The sequence below is a fragment of the Passer montanus genome, unplaced genomic scaffold (assembly GCF_014805655.1).
Source record: "Passer montanus isolate IOZ18808 unplaced genomic scaffold, ASM1480565v1 scaffold5, whole genome shotgun sequence".
NCBI classification, from domain to species: Eukaryota; Metazoa; Chordata; class Aves; order Passeriformes; family Passeridae; genus Passer; species Passer montanus.
Genome location: NW_024369929.1, coordinates 8,363,775 through 8,381,254, shown reverse-complemented (window position 1 = coordinate 8,381,254; position 17,480 = coordinate 8,363,775). Strand labels below are relative to the sequence as shown.

Below are 17,480 nucleotides of genomic sequence, written 5' to 3'. Positions count from 1 at the left end.
TCCCACAGATGTGTTTGTGCATTTAAATCTGAAATTAAAACCACTGCTGTAAAATAGAGCTCTACACCTCAGTGTCAGAAGAGCCACAACCCTGATAACTCAGTATGAATGAGGAACATCTTTCTGATGATGCAAAAGTGTAGCTACTCCTAAATACAGGAAGATTGCTTTCTATGCAGATCAAGGTTCTTTTGTTGTGCTTTAATTAACAAATTAGATTAGGTTTTTTCAATCAAAATTCTTATAAAGAAGATTTACTTTGCCAATCACTTACTGAGGTGGTTGTTCTGCTTAAATTTTATTAGAGATAACATAACCTCAGACTCAAAGGCAGAACAGGATAGTAAATGTGTAACTTCAAAAATAAGTTGTCTTTTAGTGGCAAATAAGATGGGGCCTCATAAAGTTTCCACCGCATCCCAGCAGGGAGCTAAAGGTCACTGCTAACTCAAAATGAAAACAATGGGAAGCAGAGGATGCCATTCTTTCATATTTGTCCAGTGATTCTGTGTTTTCTTTGCATGGATTTACTTAGGAAACTGGGAAGTCTAAAACACAATGAAAAGATTTCAGTGCCACCATTTTCCCCGTAACAAGATCAATAATCTATTCGTGTCACTATATAAAATGTTTGATTTACAAAGCAAAATACATCTTCCTTGAAAAAGGCATATAAAAGGTTTGGTTTCCTATGTAACTTTCAAATTAACAAGCAAAATAATTCTGCTTTTGCCAAAAAAAGTGTGTTCTCATTTCCAACAAAGAAACACACACCTTAAATATGTTAAAGTATTATTTAACAAACAGACTAATCTATCTCCTGATTTTTTTAAATCCTTGAAATACTATCAGTTTAGCTCACTCAGAAATTAAAGACCCATCTGGCCAACAAAGAGATTTTCTTTACACCAATAAAAATGTTATCCCAGTTTCTCAGGATCTAGTGCTCAAAAATTGTCTCTCAGATAATAAAGTGGCAGAACCAAAAGCCACCTTTCCTGCCACTCCAAGCAAGGGTGGGAATCCTTATTTGAGTCCCTCATGCTGGAATCAGTCTTTTTCATGAGCAACATTTTATTCCCAAAAGTGCTTTTAAATCTTGACTATTCCTTTTTCATTCCAAGCTCTTCTGCTGTGCAAGGACATTAACTCTCTACATATATCTGGAGACTACCTTTGAACATTGAAAACCCTATCAAAACCCATCTCAAATTATCTTGTCTACCACATTCAAAACAGATATAACCTAATTTCTGTCAACACATTTCCATGTCAAAAAGCAGGTCCCAGCCCTCTTCATCTCTCCTGGAACAAAGCCATACATGTGGGAGCTGGCTTACACAATGCTAAGCCTTTTACTTTATGTAGAGTGACAGAGTTACAGATTTCACAGAAAGAGAAGAAAAGGGCCTGGGAGTTTGATGTGAGGCCAACAGTAGAACCCATGGCAAAAGAGAAGGGTCTGGAAGAATGCACAAATTAGAGACTCCACTATTTAACTTCACAGCAATGTAACACCATAATTTATCACATTTTGGCCCTAAAGAGGGTATCAAGAAAGAACCTAAAAGGGCCTGAATGCTGCAATCTTTTTGCAAAGCAAAGGACTTCCTCGGTGCCTTTGAAACTTAAAAATCTGACTCTGGGCAATAAAACTATTTAGTGTGTCATGCACATTAAAGCTATTCAATTTGTATCTTGTCATCCCGTGCCAATTCAAATTACAGTTAAATGATGATACCTAATTATTTTACCCAAAGAGCAGATAGCAATGTGTAGAATGGCAAGGACCAAGCCAATTCCTACTGAACCTCTACTGGATGAATGGGTCTTATATATAAAAACACTGAAATTCACATGGAAAACTGAGCTTGGGACATTGCTAATAATGTTTTAATTCCATCCATGGCTGGTAAAGCAATTTAAAAGTGTGGGTATATTATATCCATATAAACCACCAAAATAGAACACAATGCTAAATTGTTCTCTTACATGTGCAGGTGGCCCCCGTATAAAATGACAATGTAAATCATGTATTGAAACTATTTCACCTTGAGGCCACTCTGCTCATTATCATATTTGCTTTAAGTTTCTTTCACTTTTTGCTGAGAGCTATAAAAACTTCAGCTGTCCATATCTCAAAATACTTATTTCTTCTTTGAGGACTCATTTGAAAGTCAGTTGAGATTCCAACTGCTCAAAAAGTGTAATATTTTCAGTGTATTGTTACTATTGCTTAAGTAAGCCAATTCTGGAGTCCTTTCTCAATGTGACAGCCAAGAGAGGGGAACAAATGTTCATATAACACTAAAACAAAACAGCTATTTATCACTGTTGGTAGTGGCGACTGCTGGATATAACAATTTCAATGGATGTTAAAAATAATTCTCATTCAAATACCTCTCCCTTTCTTGACATGGACATTTACTTGAACATGAGGAACAAATATTAAAGCATGCAAAATGGAAAGCAAAACAATTTCCAAACAGTATTTTTTCTTAGATTCAAATGAACCATGAACAACTTTCTTAATAAGACATTCTTCATTGTCACATAGATTGTAAGCATCCTCCAACATACAATTAATTGAACAAGAAGCATTTGCAAGCGGGTGTAACCATTTCTTATCTTTAATTCATACTTAAACTTAGCATTTTGGATGTAAAGTTGCTGGTATCTTAAATAGCAAGGCAACGCTGTTAGCACCACATGTAATATTGGGAATGGTAAAAACTCATTAATACATCAACTCCTGTTATTCTGCCTGGTTTATAAATACACTCTACAAGTAGAAAATTTTTCACTGTAAATGTACTTACACTTCAATCTGAGCCATACAATTAAGAATACAAAAGGTACAACACAGTGAGAAAAACATCCAGAACTGCAGAAATAAAGGCTTGGTTTTAATACTTCCTCTATTGACAGATTCAGGTAGTAGAAAAGGAAAAGCTTAGTACTAAACTACATAAAACAGCCAGGGAAAAGTCAGAGAGCAAACTCAGCAGCATTGAACAACAGACAGTAAAGGCACAAGAATTTTCAGCTGAGTTTCAGTGAAGTTTTTACCAACAGTAAAGACTCCAAAAATTCAGGGTCCAACCTGGCTCATCTGAGGCACACCAAGAATTGCCCTCAGATGCAGTGACACATTTTGCATCAGCTGGTTTGCATGACAAGAAGAAGTACCAATAATAATGCTTTAAAAATTGAAACCACAGCTTATGCTGTCTCTGTAGCATAGCCATCTATACACTGTGAGTGATTTATAGGTTGGGTTTTTTCTGATTTACATAACAAACAACAGGAAATTTTGAAAGATAAAAATTAGACCTAAATATGAGCCCAGTTCACATGTTACTACACCACTTCACTTCATACAATTTAGAAATTAGACTCCCATCCCCTGGAGAAAGGGCTCATGCCGTACAACAACAGCATTAAAAGTATCAATCTGAAAGTCTGGAGCCCTGAAGACTGAGGAAAGTTCATGTATCAGCGTGGGAAGGATCCTCTCAGTGCAAGCAAGGATCTCTGTGCAGGAGAGCTGACGTCAGTGGAAGTGGGAGGGAAAAGGTGATGGGAAGTTTGTCGGGGAAATGATTGAGGACAGTTTCAGTGGGAACAGGGAGGATTCAAGAGAGGGTGGATGGCCTCAGTGGAAGCATGGACAGAAAGTGTGGGAGTATCAAAGGAAGGGAGGGCTCATGTGCTCCAAGGAAAAGGAATTACCAGACAGGGAGGAAAAGAGCAGACAGCTTAATGGACTAAATAACGTGCTGTTAATTGCTGAAATGAGATCCACTTCAGCACTGCAGGTGCCATATAGCATACAGCCTATGCAGGATTATGCAACGTGGGTTTGCAGTGACTGCAAAATTCACAGGCAATTTCAGGGTTTGAATGCAGAAAACTTACTGGCTGTAGGGGCATGGATTTAAACTGATCAGCTGATAAACCAAAAGACTATTTCACATTCAGTCCTTCTGACTTGGGAGTAATTTTAATTTCAAACAAATGAAGTATTAATTTACTCTCTGATCCCCTTGCACCCAAATGCACATATTTCTGTATTAAATGTACCAACAGGGAGAGTTCCTCAAGGAAAGAGGAAGGAAATCTTACATACGTAAAAGAATGACAGAGCAAAATCAAGGTGCTACAGAGTATATTAATGCGCTGGAGAAGAGCCACACACACACAGGATGTTGGGATAGCATAGGATTATGAATATCCCAGCCAATTCTAAATAAACATTCATGAATTCCTTATGCCTTTCAGCATTTACTCCACTTGTGTTATGGATTAAACAGTTATTATTTTAACGGTGTTTAGTAGGTTTCTATAAATCCAAGTACCTTTATCACAAATTCAACTGCAAAAATATCTGAAAATCATAACCAATATATATGAAAAGAGCTGTCACAATCTTGAGTCCACTTCCTTGAGATTTTTAGAGTTAAAACAAAAATCAGGGAAACTCTTCTTTGCAACAGTACTGGTTAAATCAAACCCTAGACCTTGCGTCCATGTCCTGCTCATCTTTGCCTAGTACAAGGTTTAATCTGCAGAGGCAATACATTGAAAATTAAGGGAAGAGTTTCCATGGCTGGTTCACTTTTTAAATATAGCACTTGATCCAAGATGCTCATAATCATCAAATAAAAGCCACATACAGAAATACAAAGTAAGGAGGGAAATACAGGTGCCATGACCTAAAAGAGGTCTTCCATTTCTAACATACTGTCACCATATTCATACACAACAGAAATAGATATTACAGCATTTACCTCTGCACACACCCACTTTCACAATTATTCTGCAAATTTGGGTGGATTAACGTAGGGTTCCCCACAGTAGAAAAGAACACGTCACTTTTTTAGCTACAGTTTATAAATTGATGCAAATCACAAAATACAATATGCTCACACCACCCATTCAGAAAATGACCCTCTGCTATTCAGCCAGGAGAAAGATACAAGAAGGCATGAACACAAAACCAGAGTAAGTCAGGGGCTAGTTAGCAATAGATATAATGCCATTTTACAACTCACAAGGGACTTTTTTTTCTTTTTGTTACATTTTCTGACTTGAAAAATGTGCACCATAGCTAGCAAACTGATTCAGTAATAGTAATATTAATAGTAAATATTACTGCACTATTAAAACTATACATGTTTTAGTGAACTTAACACTAATGCCAGCCAAAGTGAAAACGTGAAATTTACACACAGGCCAAGTCTTGTTCATAGCTCTAACACAGCATTCTATTGGCTTTAATTTGACAATATACAACAACTTAAAGCACTCTGAAACCAAGTGAAAGTGTCATTCAGGCAGGTTACTGGTGATTCACACAAATTCTGGGTGACACCACCAGTGCCCAAAGCACACCAGGTTTGTAGCATTTCGTGTTTGTATGAAGGAATCCCCAGGGCCATAAAGAGTGTACCACACACTCTGAGAAATAGCAATGGTTCTTAGGAGCACCCTAACTCTTACAGTTCTTCCTCAAGTCAAAAATCCTTTTAATTACAAAACAGCACAACATCCTGCCCGATGCTTCTTTTGCCTTCAGGAATTTCAAGCTCCTACACATTGTTTTCAGTTTGCTCACACTTTCTTTCTTTCTTTGCAAAGAACTTCGCTGGGCTGTGAGAACTGCTCTGCAGTGATGCCTCACTCCAGCACAATCTCTGAGACAGCACAGTTATCTAGCACTGCAAATCTGATCCTACCACACACGCTAATGATAAAAGCAGAGAAAGAAATACCACGCTGCCTGACAGCTCAAAAGACTATTACAGGATTTTGCACATGAAGATAATGTACACGTGATGTGTCCAACAGATTTTGTATTCAACTGATCACAAACAGAGCTCCATTTTCATTTCTCAGAACTTATCTTTCACAGAACTGTGCTAAGAGTGATGACAGGGGCAGAAAATGTGACTGAGTGATAAAAATCTGAGTGACTGTCAATGAGATGACAGCATGCATACAAGCCAACAGCAACCTGTAGTGTCTGGCTGAATTATCCAAACCTTGTTACAGGAATTTGTACAAAGTTCTTGAAGCTGAACAATAAAATTTAACTAACTTAAGACGGCTTCCCACACATGCTTCCGGAAACAGGTTTGAGGGATCTTCCCCCTTAAACAATCACACAAGACAAAATCACAGAACAAAAATTTTAAAAGACTGCTTTTGATTCAGGTTTTGCAACATTCAATTATAATCACTATTACAAATTCAGCTAGCAAAACAATTGTCAGGACTTAGATGACAACTTAAGCTTCCCCAGCGTGGCTGCTGTGTTAAACATGCCGTGAGCTCATCTATCGCGTGTGAACAGGGCCGTAAAGTTCATTTCCTGTGCAGGGTTGTTAACATAAAAATTTACTTTAGTACACCACCATTCAGCTTCATCTTCTTAGTTAAGTATTGTTAATTCCTCACTAGCTCACTACGCTCTAAGCGTTTTTATTTTTCAAGACTTTTTAAAATTATGAAACTTATTAAACTTATTAAAGATTACTATATCTGAAGGAAAACAATCAAAGAAAATCATCCACATAACTGAAGTAAATTATTCCAGGTCAATACTCTACAAGTTGTCTTAATAAGCAAGTAAAAACCCTAAGAAAACAACAAATCATTAGAGTTTCTGTTAGTCTGCAAAACACTTGACATTCAGCTAAATCTCACTTGCATCTCAAGACTGTATCTTATATTTACAGCATGTGTATCTCAGTTCTTATCACAGCAACCAGAACAGATATTATATAATATCCCCAGGGCTGCTACAATGTGATTTTTCTTACATTTGCAACTAATCATTTTTACAAAATAAAAAATAGTTTCCAAAAAAAAAAAAAAAGTAAATATATAATCCAAACCTATAACATTAGGAGCTAAAGTGCAACCCCTAAATAAACAGATAAAAAGCACACAGACAAACAAGCACTCCAAACCACTAACTGTCTCACTTCCAAGAAAATAATCAGAAATCGCTATTTTTTTCGCTATGTGTCAGTCAACTCCATACAGTCTTGTGTCGTACCTCTACTTTTGAGTAGCAAACACACGGAAAAAAACCCGCAAAAAAATACCCTATTTGCAGCAAAAGACAAGGTCAACAAGTTGCTAATGTAAATCAGTACCCAGAGCAGAACGCGCTGCCGCTCTCCCTTCCACTTTCCGAATGGAAGAGGCGTGCAGAGCGAGCGGCCCGGCTCGCAGGCGGCCCCGGAGCGCGCCGTGCCCGTGCCCGAGGGGACGGGCAGGGAGCGCCGCGGGGCTCCGCGCATCCCCCGCGCGGCCGCAGCCACCCCACGACACCCAACACCGCTCTCCTTGCCGCCGTTAGGAAAACTCATCTCGTGGAGTGAAGAAAGAGGCTTGGGTACCTCTACAGAGTCGCCAAGACGCTGATTAGTTTGTAAACGAAAGTAAAGCCCGAGCCAGGAAAAGCTCCCGCACCACGGCCGGGAGAGTGCTTGGGCTGAACCGCTACAGCCAGCGCCTGTGCTGAGAGAAACAGCGCTCGTGTTTAGCACCCTTTTTACCTTCACATTGGATCTGCCGGTCTGGGCCTCTGCCTCCATGCTCTGGCTGTTCTCCCTCTTGTCTTTCTTAGAGGAATTAGTCCTCGCCTCATAAGTGGATGTGTTGTAGCACTTAATGAATAATCCTGGGACGGGGTTGCCTTGCTGCTGTTGAGACATGGTTGTGTTGGTCTGGTGAGGGAAATTGTACTCCTCAGACTCATTGCTACTGTGACAGATCACTCTGCTGTCAGAGAGGTTGGTGCTTGGAACACAGCCCATGCTTTGTGGCCACCTGGGGAATACTTCTAAATTGTATATATATATACGTGTATATATATATATGTATATATATCTTTCCTTCCCGTTGATATTTTCCCCCTGCTTAATTTTTTTTTTGTTAACAGGTTGAATCTCTCTCCTGCGTCTCCGCTACACTCTGAAGCATTGCCATCGGTCCCTTCTACACCACCAGAAACGTGTCTGTTCTCCTCGTCCTCCAGGAAACAGGTCCTTTTAGCTCAATCTCAGCAGTGGGCTGGGGAGCTGGAGGGGAGGGAAGGGGGGAAATCAAGAACCGGTCGACTTCGTATTTTCACAGATTATTATTAATTTGTCTAAGCCATCTGAGAATCTTGGTAACGTTTTCCTTCCTCCTTGTAACAGCAGGGGAAAAAAAATAAGATGGAATAAAGAGGCAAAAACGACAAAAAAAAAAAAAAAAAAAAAAGAGGCAAAAATAACAAAAAAACCCCAAGCCCCAAACCACACACACCTCGGCGTCGGCTCGGCGCTCAGAGCGGCCGGGGGCACGGCACCATCTCCTCCCCTGAGCCCGGAGCGCGGCGCATTCTCCACCCGGGCTTGCTCCGCGTTACCGATTAACCCGGGACCGGGCCGGGGGCCGCTCCCCACCTCCGCGTCCGCGCTCCCGCCGAGCCGCGCTCGCTCCTCGCGGTCCCCTCGGCGCTGCGCTGTGCCGGGGGTGCGCTTTGGGGTGTGCTTTGGGGCCAAAAAAATAAAAATTAAAAAAAAAAATCAACGATTTATTAAAAAAGAACAGCGAAGAGCCAAAGGCGCCCGGGCGCCCCGGGGAGCCGGCTGCGCTCCTCACGCCGCGCTGGGCACGTCCCGCGCCGCCTCGGTCGCGGGCGGGCGGGCGGCCGCCGCGGGGGTGACATTCAGGTTGCCGTCGTCGGAAGGAAGGAAGAGCCCCCCGTCAGGCGGCAGCGGGGCTCTCCGGCCGCCGCAGCGGCATCCCGGCTCAGCGCCGCGGGGCAGGGGCGGGCCGGGCCGCGGGCAGCCCCCTCAGGGAACGGGGCACGGCCCGGAGGGCTTCCCTCAGCCGCGGGGGCAGCCGGCGCGGCGGGCGGACGCATCAAAGGGCCTCCATGATGCGGTTGATTTTTTGGGCGGAGAAGTGATGCGAAACGGCGAGCGGGGAAAAATCAAAAAATAAAAATGGGCAAGAAAAATTAAAAAGAGCGAGAAGTAGAAGGAGAACGATCCTAGCGTCCCATCCCGGCGGCAAGGGCTGCAGCGGCGAGAGCTCTGGTTCCCGGGGCCGTGGTGTCTGCATCCCTCAGCAGGGAAATGCCTGGCTCCCCGCAGCCGCCGTCCCTCGCGCCGCGCTCACCTTGTTATTATTGATGTTCCTCAGCGGCGGCCGCGGCCCCTGCGCCGCCCCGCCCGCCCCGCGCCGCCCGGCCCCGCCCGAGCCCGCGCGGGGCTCGCCCCGCAGCGCAGCGCGGCCCGCTCGGCGCTGGGGCAGCCCCGGGACAGCGCCTCAGGGAGCCGGCAAGCGGCTGCCCCCGAAGCACCTGGTGCCCCGCTTCAGAAACCGGACAGCGGGCTCGGTTGTTGCTCCCCATCGTTTTGCTTTTCGGCTCTGCCCATGTCAGTTTCTTTGAGAATGTTTTTGAAAGCAAAGCCTGTGAGAAGGGAAGATGGTGCTATGGGTGGAGCCAGGCCCCGGGGCTTGGGAAATCAACTGCAGGCAGAGTTTTCCTGGAATATAGATGTAAAATAAACCTTTTGTTTCTATGTCATATGAAAGTAACTATGCTTCCTTATCCTATAGATGAGCTGGGACACTAGATGTCTGGATGTACTTTGAGAGACAGCATGCTGTGTTTGAAGCCCCTCAGACACCATGCCCAGAGCAAAACAAGTCACTGCCATAGACAATTTGTGTTCCAGAAGCACCAGCTCAATGCAGCCCAGGTTCAGCGACAGACATACAACAGTGTGCTCTGCCAGAGACCACACACAACCCGATGGCATCTTCACGTGCCTTTTGCTTTTTTCACTGTCATTTGTAGCTTCTGCTACCTTTATTCTCAATGACTCACAGAGGTGCTTCTCCAAGGTCCTGCCTGTTTTCACTAGCTGAAGAACAGCTCAGAGGCAACAGCAATTTAGGGAAGGCCCAACCAAATTTTTGATTTAGGAACGTGGTGAAAACCAAATATCAGAGACATGACTTTTATCGCTAAGCTCCAGCATCTGAAGAGGGGAAAATGATGTGGTACAAGAGGAAACTGTTTGAACTACTCCTGCTTTGTGCCATGAACACTCCTGTGGTCCCCTGGCAGAATCATTGTGTTTCAGAAGAACCCAATTCAGCAGGAGCGCACTTGTGTGCATTCAGGACAGCCACACTTTTAACAAATGCCATCAGGTCATAATTAAAAGCAAAACATGCAGATAAGTGATGACTATGGACAACAAGAATGGCAAGAAGCAGCTTTTCATTCATATACGTAACAGCATCACTTGATCCAGATGAGAGCACCTTGTAAAGTTGAGAGATGCAAAGCCAAAAGTCAGTGCTTTTGAGAAATGTGGTTTTTCAGGATAACCACAGTACTTGCAATGCAGAAATGCTTTTATTTACTTCTCATAATTGCTAGCATTAAAGGCTGGAAAATCAAGTCTTTCCTTCCCCGATGTCTCTGCTACTGTGCAGTTTCAAGTATAAGCAATAGTCACATAAAATTCATCCACCCCATTAATTTAACTGATCTATAGGGCCTGTTAGAACCAGAAAAAGAAGTCAGCTTCCTGTGCCCTCTCATCACTTTGGACACCCACTCAACATAAGCATTTAACAATAAAAGAAGGGAAAGGCTTAACATACCCATTTGAATCAGTGGGCACTGTTTGGAGGTGGATCTCATCCTCATTCTTTCCTTTACATTAGACATTATTTACTAGATGCCATTAATAAGAACACACTTATATGCAGCTGGAAAAAGACTGTGGAAGAAGAAAATGCTACAATTCCTACTTGTGCTGTTCAGCATAAGTGCAGGCTCCCTTCCTCAGCCCTAATGATCTGTCAGCAAAACTGCTACTGCACTTTATTTCTGGTGGCACTGGAGGAGTCAGAGACAGCAAAACTTCATTTTCAGAGCTGCACATTCAGTTTGCAGTGCTGACACCTAGAGTTAAGCTTTCTACTTTGTAAAATAAATGAGTCTGGTTTGCAGGTACATAGAGATAAAATGTACAATTCATGGTATCATTTAAAAAAAATCAGTATTGGGTTGGGAAAAATCTCTGCTTTCCACTTTGAATGCAAACAAATTCCCACTCAACTAATACAAAAATTTAAGTATATAACAGGCAAATACTGGGAGGAGGGGAAAATGCTTTGTTTGATAAGAGCATGACAAAACAAGAAATTGTGCACGCAGTTATGATGTGCATGACTACTTTACTCTTAAAAAAAAGTTTTTCCACAACTGTCCATTGGCAGGTTAGTACTGATTATTTCAATGCTTTGTTTGATAAGAGCATGACAAAACAAGAAATTGTGCACGCAGTTATGATGTGCATGACTACTTTACTCTTTTTAAAAAGTTTTTCCACAACTGGCCATTGGCAGGATATTACTGATTATTTCTACAGCCTAACTTAAAAAAAAAAAAAAAGAAAAACCACAAACAAAAAAAACCCACAAAACACAACAAATCCATTTGCAAGATTTTCAGATGAGAACTCACATTGCCTTGAATGGGAGGATGAGATGAGAGTGAATAATCCCTTAGTAGTTGAAAAATCACTGGGGTTATTGTCACACTGATAAAAATTCAACTAAAGACAAAAAACTGCTCTTTGAACAATACACTGGCACTGGAATTGTCTTGTTTCTCTACAATTGGGAAACACTGGTGCTGGTTTTTATTGCCAATAGAAAAATACAGTTGAAAGTATAGATTTACCCAGAGCCTAGAACCAGAGAGAAGGGGTGAAAGCATCAAAATTGTTGGCAGTGGTAGTAATTTGTCACTGCACTGTATGAAGTGTGTGTGGATAAAGGGCCTTGTTCACACTTACTGCTGAAGTGCAGCTCAGGAAATGGTGGGCCTTGTTATGAAAAAAACCCAAAAAAATCATGCAAATAGCAGAGGAAGCCTAGGAGTGTAGACTCTGGCAGATTAGGGCTGTGGGGGAAGTGCAAGGTCAGTACAGAGTCAGTAAGGGAGAGGTCAGAAGTGAACTAGCTCTAGGAGACAGCTTGGAGAATGAGAAAGGTTATTTATGGATAATAAGGTTGAATTTCATTCAGGACTGCAGAATAAGAAAGAATGCTAGGAAAGAGCTTAGAATGATTGTTATCAGCTTCATCTGCAGACAAGTGGGTGCTGGGGAAGATCAAAGTATTTAGAGAACAAAACATAAGTGTCAAAATTTAAAAGGATTGAAAAGACACTATTCAGCCACATCCTCATCCTTCTCACAGAGAAATTACTTTGGATCCTGCATTTTTTTTACAAAAGACTAAACATACTGCCCCCCAGGTATACCCCACATATGCTGTCTCCCCCCACATCTCCACAAGCAAAATCCTGCTGTATCAGCAGTGTCCATCCATTTCACACAGACCTTGACCAGTTCCCACTGCACATTGTAGGCGTTCATACACGAGCACTGGGACTGTTCACTCCTGTCCAGTCACATAAAAATGCATGCAAAGAGCAAAAACTGGTTGCCAAAAATTCAATTCTGATAATACTTCAGTACCTGAGACATGGGCAGGCAGAATTATGCAGAATGATGGGCTAACATCTGCATGAACAGCAAATATCAGTGGCTACTTTGGAAAAGTGTCTGCCCAGCAAAGGCAGAGAGAGCATGTGAGCACAGGCAGCAATCTTGGTAAGAGATTACTCTATAGATGGGCTAACATCTGCATGAACAGCAAATATCAGTGGCTACTTTGGAAAAGTGTCTGTCCAGCAAAGGCAGAGAGAGCATGACTGCAGTCCTGCGAGCACAGGCAGCAATCTTGGTAGGAGATTACTCTATGTGGTTTTAATTGCTTCTCCCCCCAAGTCAGCTGTATGTTCCAACTGTGTCTTTTGGCCTTCTGAAAAGTTAGGCAATCCTTTTGGTCTCTAGGCCAGTGAAGGAGGCAGTGGGGAGAAGGAGAAGGAGGAGGAGAACTCTGGAAAATGTGCCAGCACGCAAACAGCTGAATGGACTCTACAACGCTAAGTACTGACACGTGCAAGCTGTGGCAGAGTTTTTCTCCCCATCCCAAGATACTCTAGAAGAGGAAACAAGGACCATATGCTGCCTTAGCCCCAAGTATCAGCATTACACCCCACGAGGGTACATCTTCTTGTTTGTGCATGAGCATCAGGTATCCTGGAACAGGGCGTTTTCAGGTGACACGAGAGTAAAATTTGTCCTGAGACAGCTCATCTCCAGCTCATGGAATGTACAGAAGAACAGTGAGTTTGTTTTCTGCACCACTTTCCTGATGTCCTGAAAAGCCCCAAAGCAGCTGAGAGCAGGCTGTCCTGATGTCCTGGCAGGCTGTCCAGCTGCTGCTGTTGTGTAATTGCAATTGCAGAACACAGACAGCTGTCTGTACCACTTGGAAATCAGAGCCTTCAAGGCAGCCTAAGTCAGCAACTTTTTCAACTCTACCACTAAAGACATTCAAGTCCAAAGCTCAGATACTTCATGTATGTACAAGCTTCATCACCATAACTGGTGTCAGAACAGCTTTTGCAGCTGTAGTTTACACACCACACTCTGCACTGCTCAGTGGTCAGCATGATAGACACAGTATTTATAGGAGGAAAATGTGCCCCCTTCTCCACTGTACCTTGTTTTCACTTTCACTACTTTCTTTCCTGTCCATCTGTCCAATGCTTCTCAAGTTTTCCTCAGCATTATACTTTCTCTACTTTGTTTTTGGTGGGCTCTCCCCAGATTGCCCAGGAGGAGTACCTGCTTCCACAGCAGATGCAGAGTGAAGGTGAGCAGGTCTCTGCCACTCAATTTTAATGGCTGGGCACAGGCCTTCAGATGCTACTGTTCTCCCTTCCCCAGGGTGTAATGTTCAGCCCTAGCCCATGTCTTCCCAGTGCTTGAGCCTGGAGCTCTACACAGCCCAGGGAGTGCAGCACCTACAGGATGCAGGAGGCTGCACTGCATCACCCAGCTGCTCCTGACCTGCTGCCAAAGCAGCCTCCAACAGCTCCTACTGCCTGGCCTCGCCTTCAGTTGACCAAAAATTTGTGGGGAAGGGAGGAACAAAGCACTGTCGTCCCCACCCTCTCCCCTATAATTACCCAGTGCTTCACAAGCAGTATTATCTGTCTGGATACACAGGGCCATGCAGCCAGCTGTGACCATAGAGAATTAGCTGTTCCCCTCTTGGAGAGTTTTCCCTTCTCTCTTCCTAAGTATTTTTAAGCCAACTTGCATTTATTTAGCATGCAACCTTTTGAGTTTGTGATTTACTAAACCAAGAATGACAATTGGTCCCTTTAGGTGGAGTGGCATACCCAGTTCTTACACCCTACAAGTGTCTGTTGTCCCTCTGCTTCCTAGGAGTATTGGATCCTTTTCTTAGCTAGTCAGCCTCAGCCAGGCTCAGCCCAAAAGTGACCACAGCCTCAGGACCCTTCAGATTCCTGAATTGGTTCCCAATGCCACAACCCCCTATACTACATTGTGGCCTGCCTGGATCCAATAAGAGAAAACAAAACAAAACAAAAATCAGTAAAAGAAACAAACAACTTGTGTCCTCCCTCAGTAAGTCAGTTTTCTTTGGTCATCAGAGCTAGAAGGACATGCTCTTAGTCTTTATTGTCTACTCCAGCAACTAAAAGATCAGTTCAGACTAATGAGGGAATACTCACTCTACGCAGCCTGTCAAATCCACAGATTCCTTGCCCCTGAGTCTCTCCCAGGATCCCACTGTCTCCTACCCAGCAGCCACTTTCTTGTTTGCTCCTGGTTAACCAGCCGTGCTAGTGGCCAGCAGCCTGCCTGCCTTCCTGTGCCAGCATCCTTAACCCTTCCCAAAGGCAGACAGAGTAAGAATGGCAAAGAGAATGACAAAATATGGAGCTAGAAACTCATCCTTGCTGTATGGCTGCAGCAGAAGCTGAAAAAGTCTCAAAATTAATCTTTAAGACTAGACTCTACACCTGCAAAACAGATGGCTTTCATGGTTGCTGAATTTATTATTTAAGGAACAGATACATCATCCATGGTCATACTGAGCAGTGATTTATTATATATTCACAATAGCAAAAAAATCCCATGTCTTGGCTGTGAGATTTATGTCCTTAGATCACTGAAACAACTGAAGAATTTATCCTACAAAGTTGTCTGAATATTAACAGAGGGAACTGGACCTCATTTGAATACTTAACAACTCCTAGCTGTGTTCAAGTACATTTCCTTTCTTTTGGGTCAAAAATACCTTTTTGACAAAAATACCTAAACAACCTTTAAATACACTCAGTCATACCTGAATGTATACAGTTCTTCCCCAATGTTAAGTCTTTCAGTGGAGCATATATGCAAGAAGCTGAAACCTTAATTAACAAAGAGGATCATACCCTACCACCAACAGGTAACCCAGAAATGACTGTGTAATTGAATATACCCTTTTTCCCAGGAATGGTCCACATCCATTCTTTCACTGCAATCAGGCTCTAATTTTCCAGCAATGGCAGAGCATTTATCCAATACTATTTCTCCAACTGTATTCTCATTTCTGCAAGTTCCCACCAGGGAAGTTGCAGTTCTGGGCTCCTGCCAACGTGCAGTTCTGCATGCAGACAGTTGTAAGGAGGAATGTACAAGAATCTCTGTGGTGCCATGGCACAGCACCCATAGATCATGGTTCTTAAAAACTCTGTTTTATAGCTGTCTGCACATCCAGCTGAGCAGCAGAAAGAGCAACAACACAAGAACTGCTAGAGGAGATGACAACTCAGGGGAGAGATAAGGAGAAACCACACTCAAGGGAGAAGGCAGGTGGAAAAAAACCAAGCCACGGAAGTTTTCTGGGGATAGCTATTTAAAAAAAGAGAGAAACAGACTCAGGATGCGTCGGGGAGATAAATCTTCCGAGTTTTTGAAAACGGGAAGGCAGTGCTTGCAGGCTCACTCACCACAGCCCTAACAAACATAAATCTTACTCACATGGGCACCATCCTTCCCAGCACAGTCACCAGGGCTGGCTGTAGCACAGCTATCACGGAAGGATCTGTCATATTAAGCAGAACAGCACTTGGCAGTTTGTGTGAATTATGGTTAGGGCCAGCACAGCTGGGTGCTGCAGGGGTTGACAGGCTCTGTAACACAAGCACAATAGCAAGCACTAAAAAAAAGAAAAAAATCTCCAAAATGTTTTGGGAACTGAGTTGAAAAATACTTTTATACACGTCCTTTAAAATTCGTGAGGGACTTCCAAACAGATGGGGTGGGGAATGATGTGATGAATTGAGGGGGCTGATCTCATGGTTTAGATCTGCCTTGGCAAGATCTCCTGGGCTGCACTTACTGTGCCCAAGTGGGTGGGTGCCTAGTGCTCCTTCAAGAGGCTTTTTAATCCGTGCTCACTTGAAAGGAGCTGCAGTGCCATCTCTGTCTCCCTGATAAATCTCCAGGCACAGCTCCCCACCTCCTATCCCTGCACAGAAGGCCTCTCACTCTGGTGGCTGCAGGGAACCAGGAGCAACCCTCATCTCTCACACGGCCCAAGTGCCAAACACAGCTTCCCCCACAACCCAAAGCTGGTTTACACTTCTGCTTTTGGGGAGTTTCGGAGCAAACCATTCCACACCATCCCACCATTACAAGGAATTAATATAACCAAGTCAAAACAATCGCTCTTAAATTCACTACCACAATAAGTACATCAATTTGGACAAAGCAATTTAAGACATATTTATCTCCTTGCACTCTTGGAAGTTCATTGGATGAGTATCAGAGTTGTTTGAGAAGGTCAGGATCATACCATGTACATAGCATCTCTTCAGACCCAAGCAGACTGCTTCCCTCTTGCTCAGCTGGTATAAACACCTAAAAGTCACATTTTCCTTTTGACAGTCTTGGGCACCAAAAAACCCCCCACTTTTTAAAATAAAGCTGAGTCTTTAGGACTTCAAATATTTTATCTAAATTGATTATCCTTTAGAGGAAACTGTTAGTAACTCTGCATTTCACAGATTCACAGGGGGAAAGTAGATTTTTAGGAGGGGAAGTAAATTGAGAAGAAAAAAAAAAGTATGCACATGAGATGCCTATTGCAAGATAATCTCACTATAAAAGTTTTTTCCAAACACAGCCACATTTCCTTTTCAGGAGGAACAGCAAACCTCAGAAAAATCAGTCTTTCTCTGGGGAGAAATACAGGTTTTCTAGAAAAATATTATAGGAGAGAACAGTTTAAACTCAGCTTACCTAGTGCAGGCTGCACAGACTGGTGCTGCACAGGGCAGGCAGTGATGGCAGCTGTGTGGAGCACTGTGGAGAGCTGTGCCTGGCTCTCCAGAGGATCACTTCTGGGCAGCACGAGGGTTATTCCCCACATCCTGCACCCAGAGTTGCCATCTCACTTGATCCGTTTTCACTCAGTGCCTGACTCACTCATACATCACACACAGGTGAGCA

At 43.0% G+C, this 17,480-nt stretch overlaps 1 protein-coding gene across 6 annotated transcripts in view; it reads right to left on the bottom strand.

Annotated features, from left to right (window-relative positions):
• PDE8A (phosphodiesterase 8A) overlaps nt 1-17,480 on the bottom strand; it is a 157,361-nt gene that overhangs the window by 117,786 nt on the left and 22,095 nt on the right. For 4 of the 6 annotated variants that reach the window (XM_039722732.1, XM_039722729.1, XM_039722731.1 and 1 more), the window contains exon 1: nt 7,569-9,177. The exons of 1 other annotated variant lie outside the window; for it this stretch is intronic. In XM_039722732.1, the coding sequence (XP_039578666.1) occupies nt 7,569-7,829 (261 nt within the window). In that variant the 5' untranslated portion in view covers nt 7,830-9,177. Of the gene's footprint in view, nt 1-7,568; nt 9,178-17,480 lie in introns of those variants that run through there. One more of the 6 variants, XM_039722734.1, reaches the window with a different exon arrangement.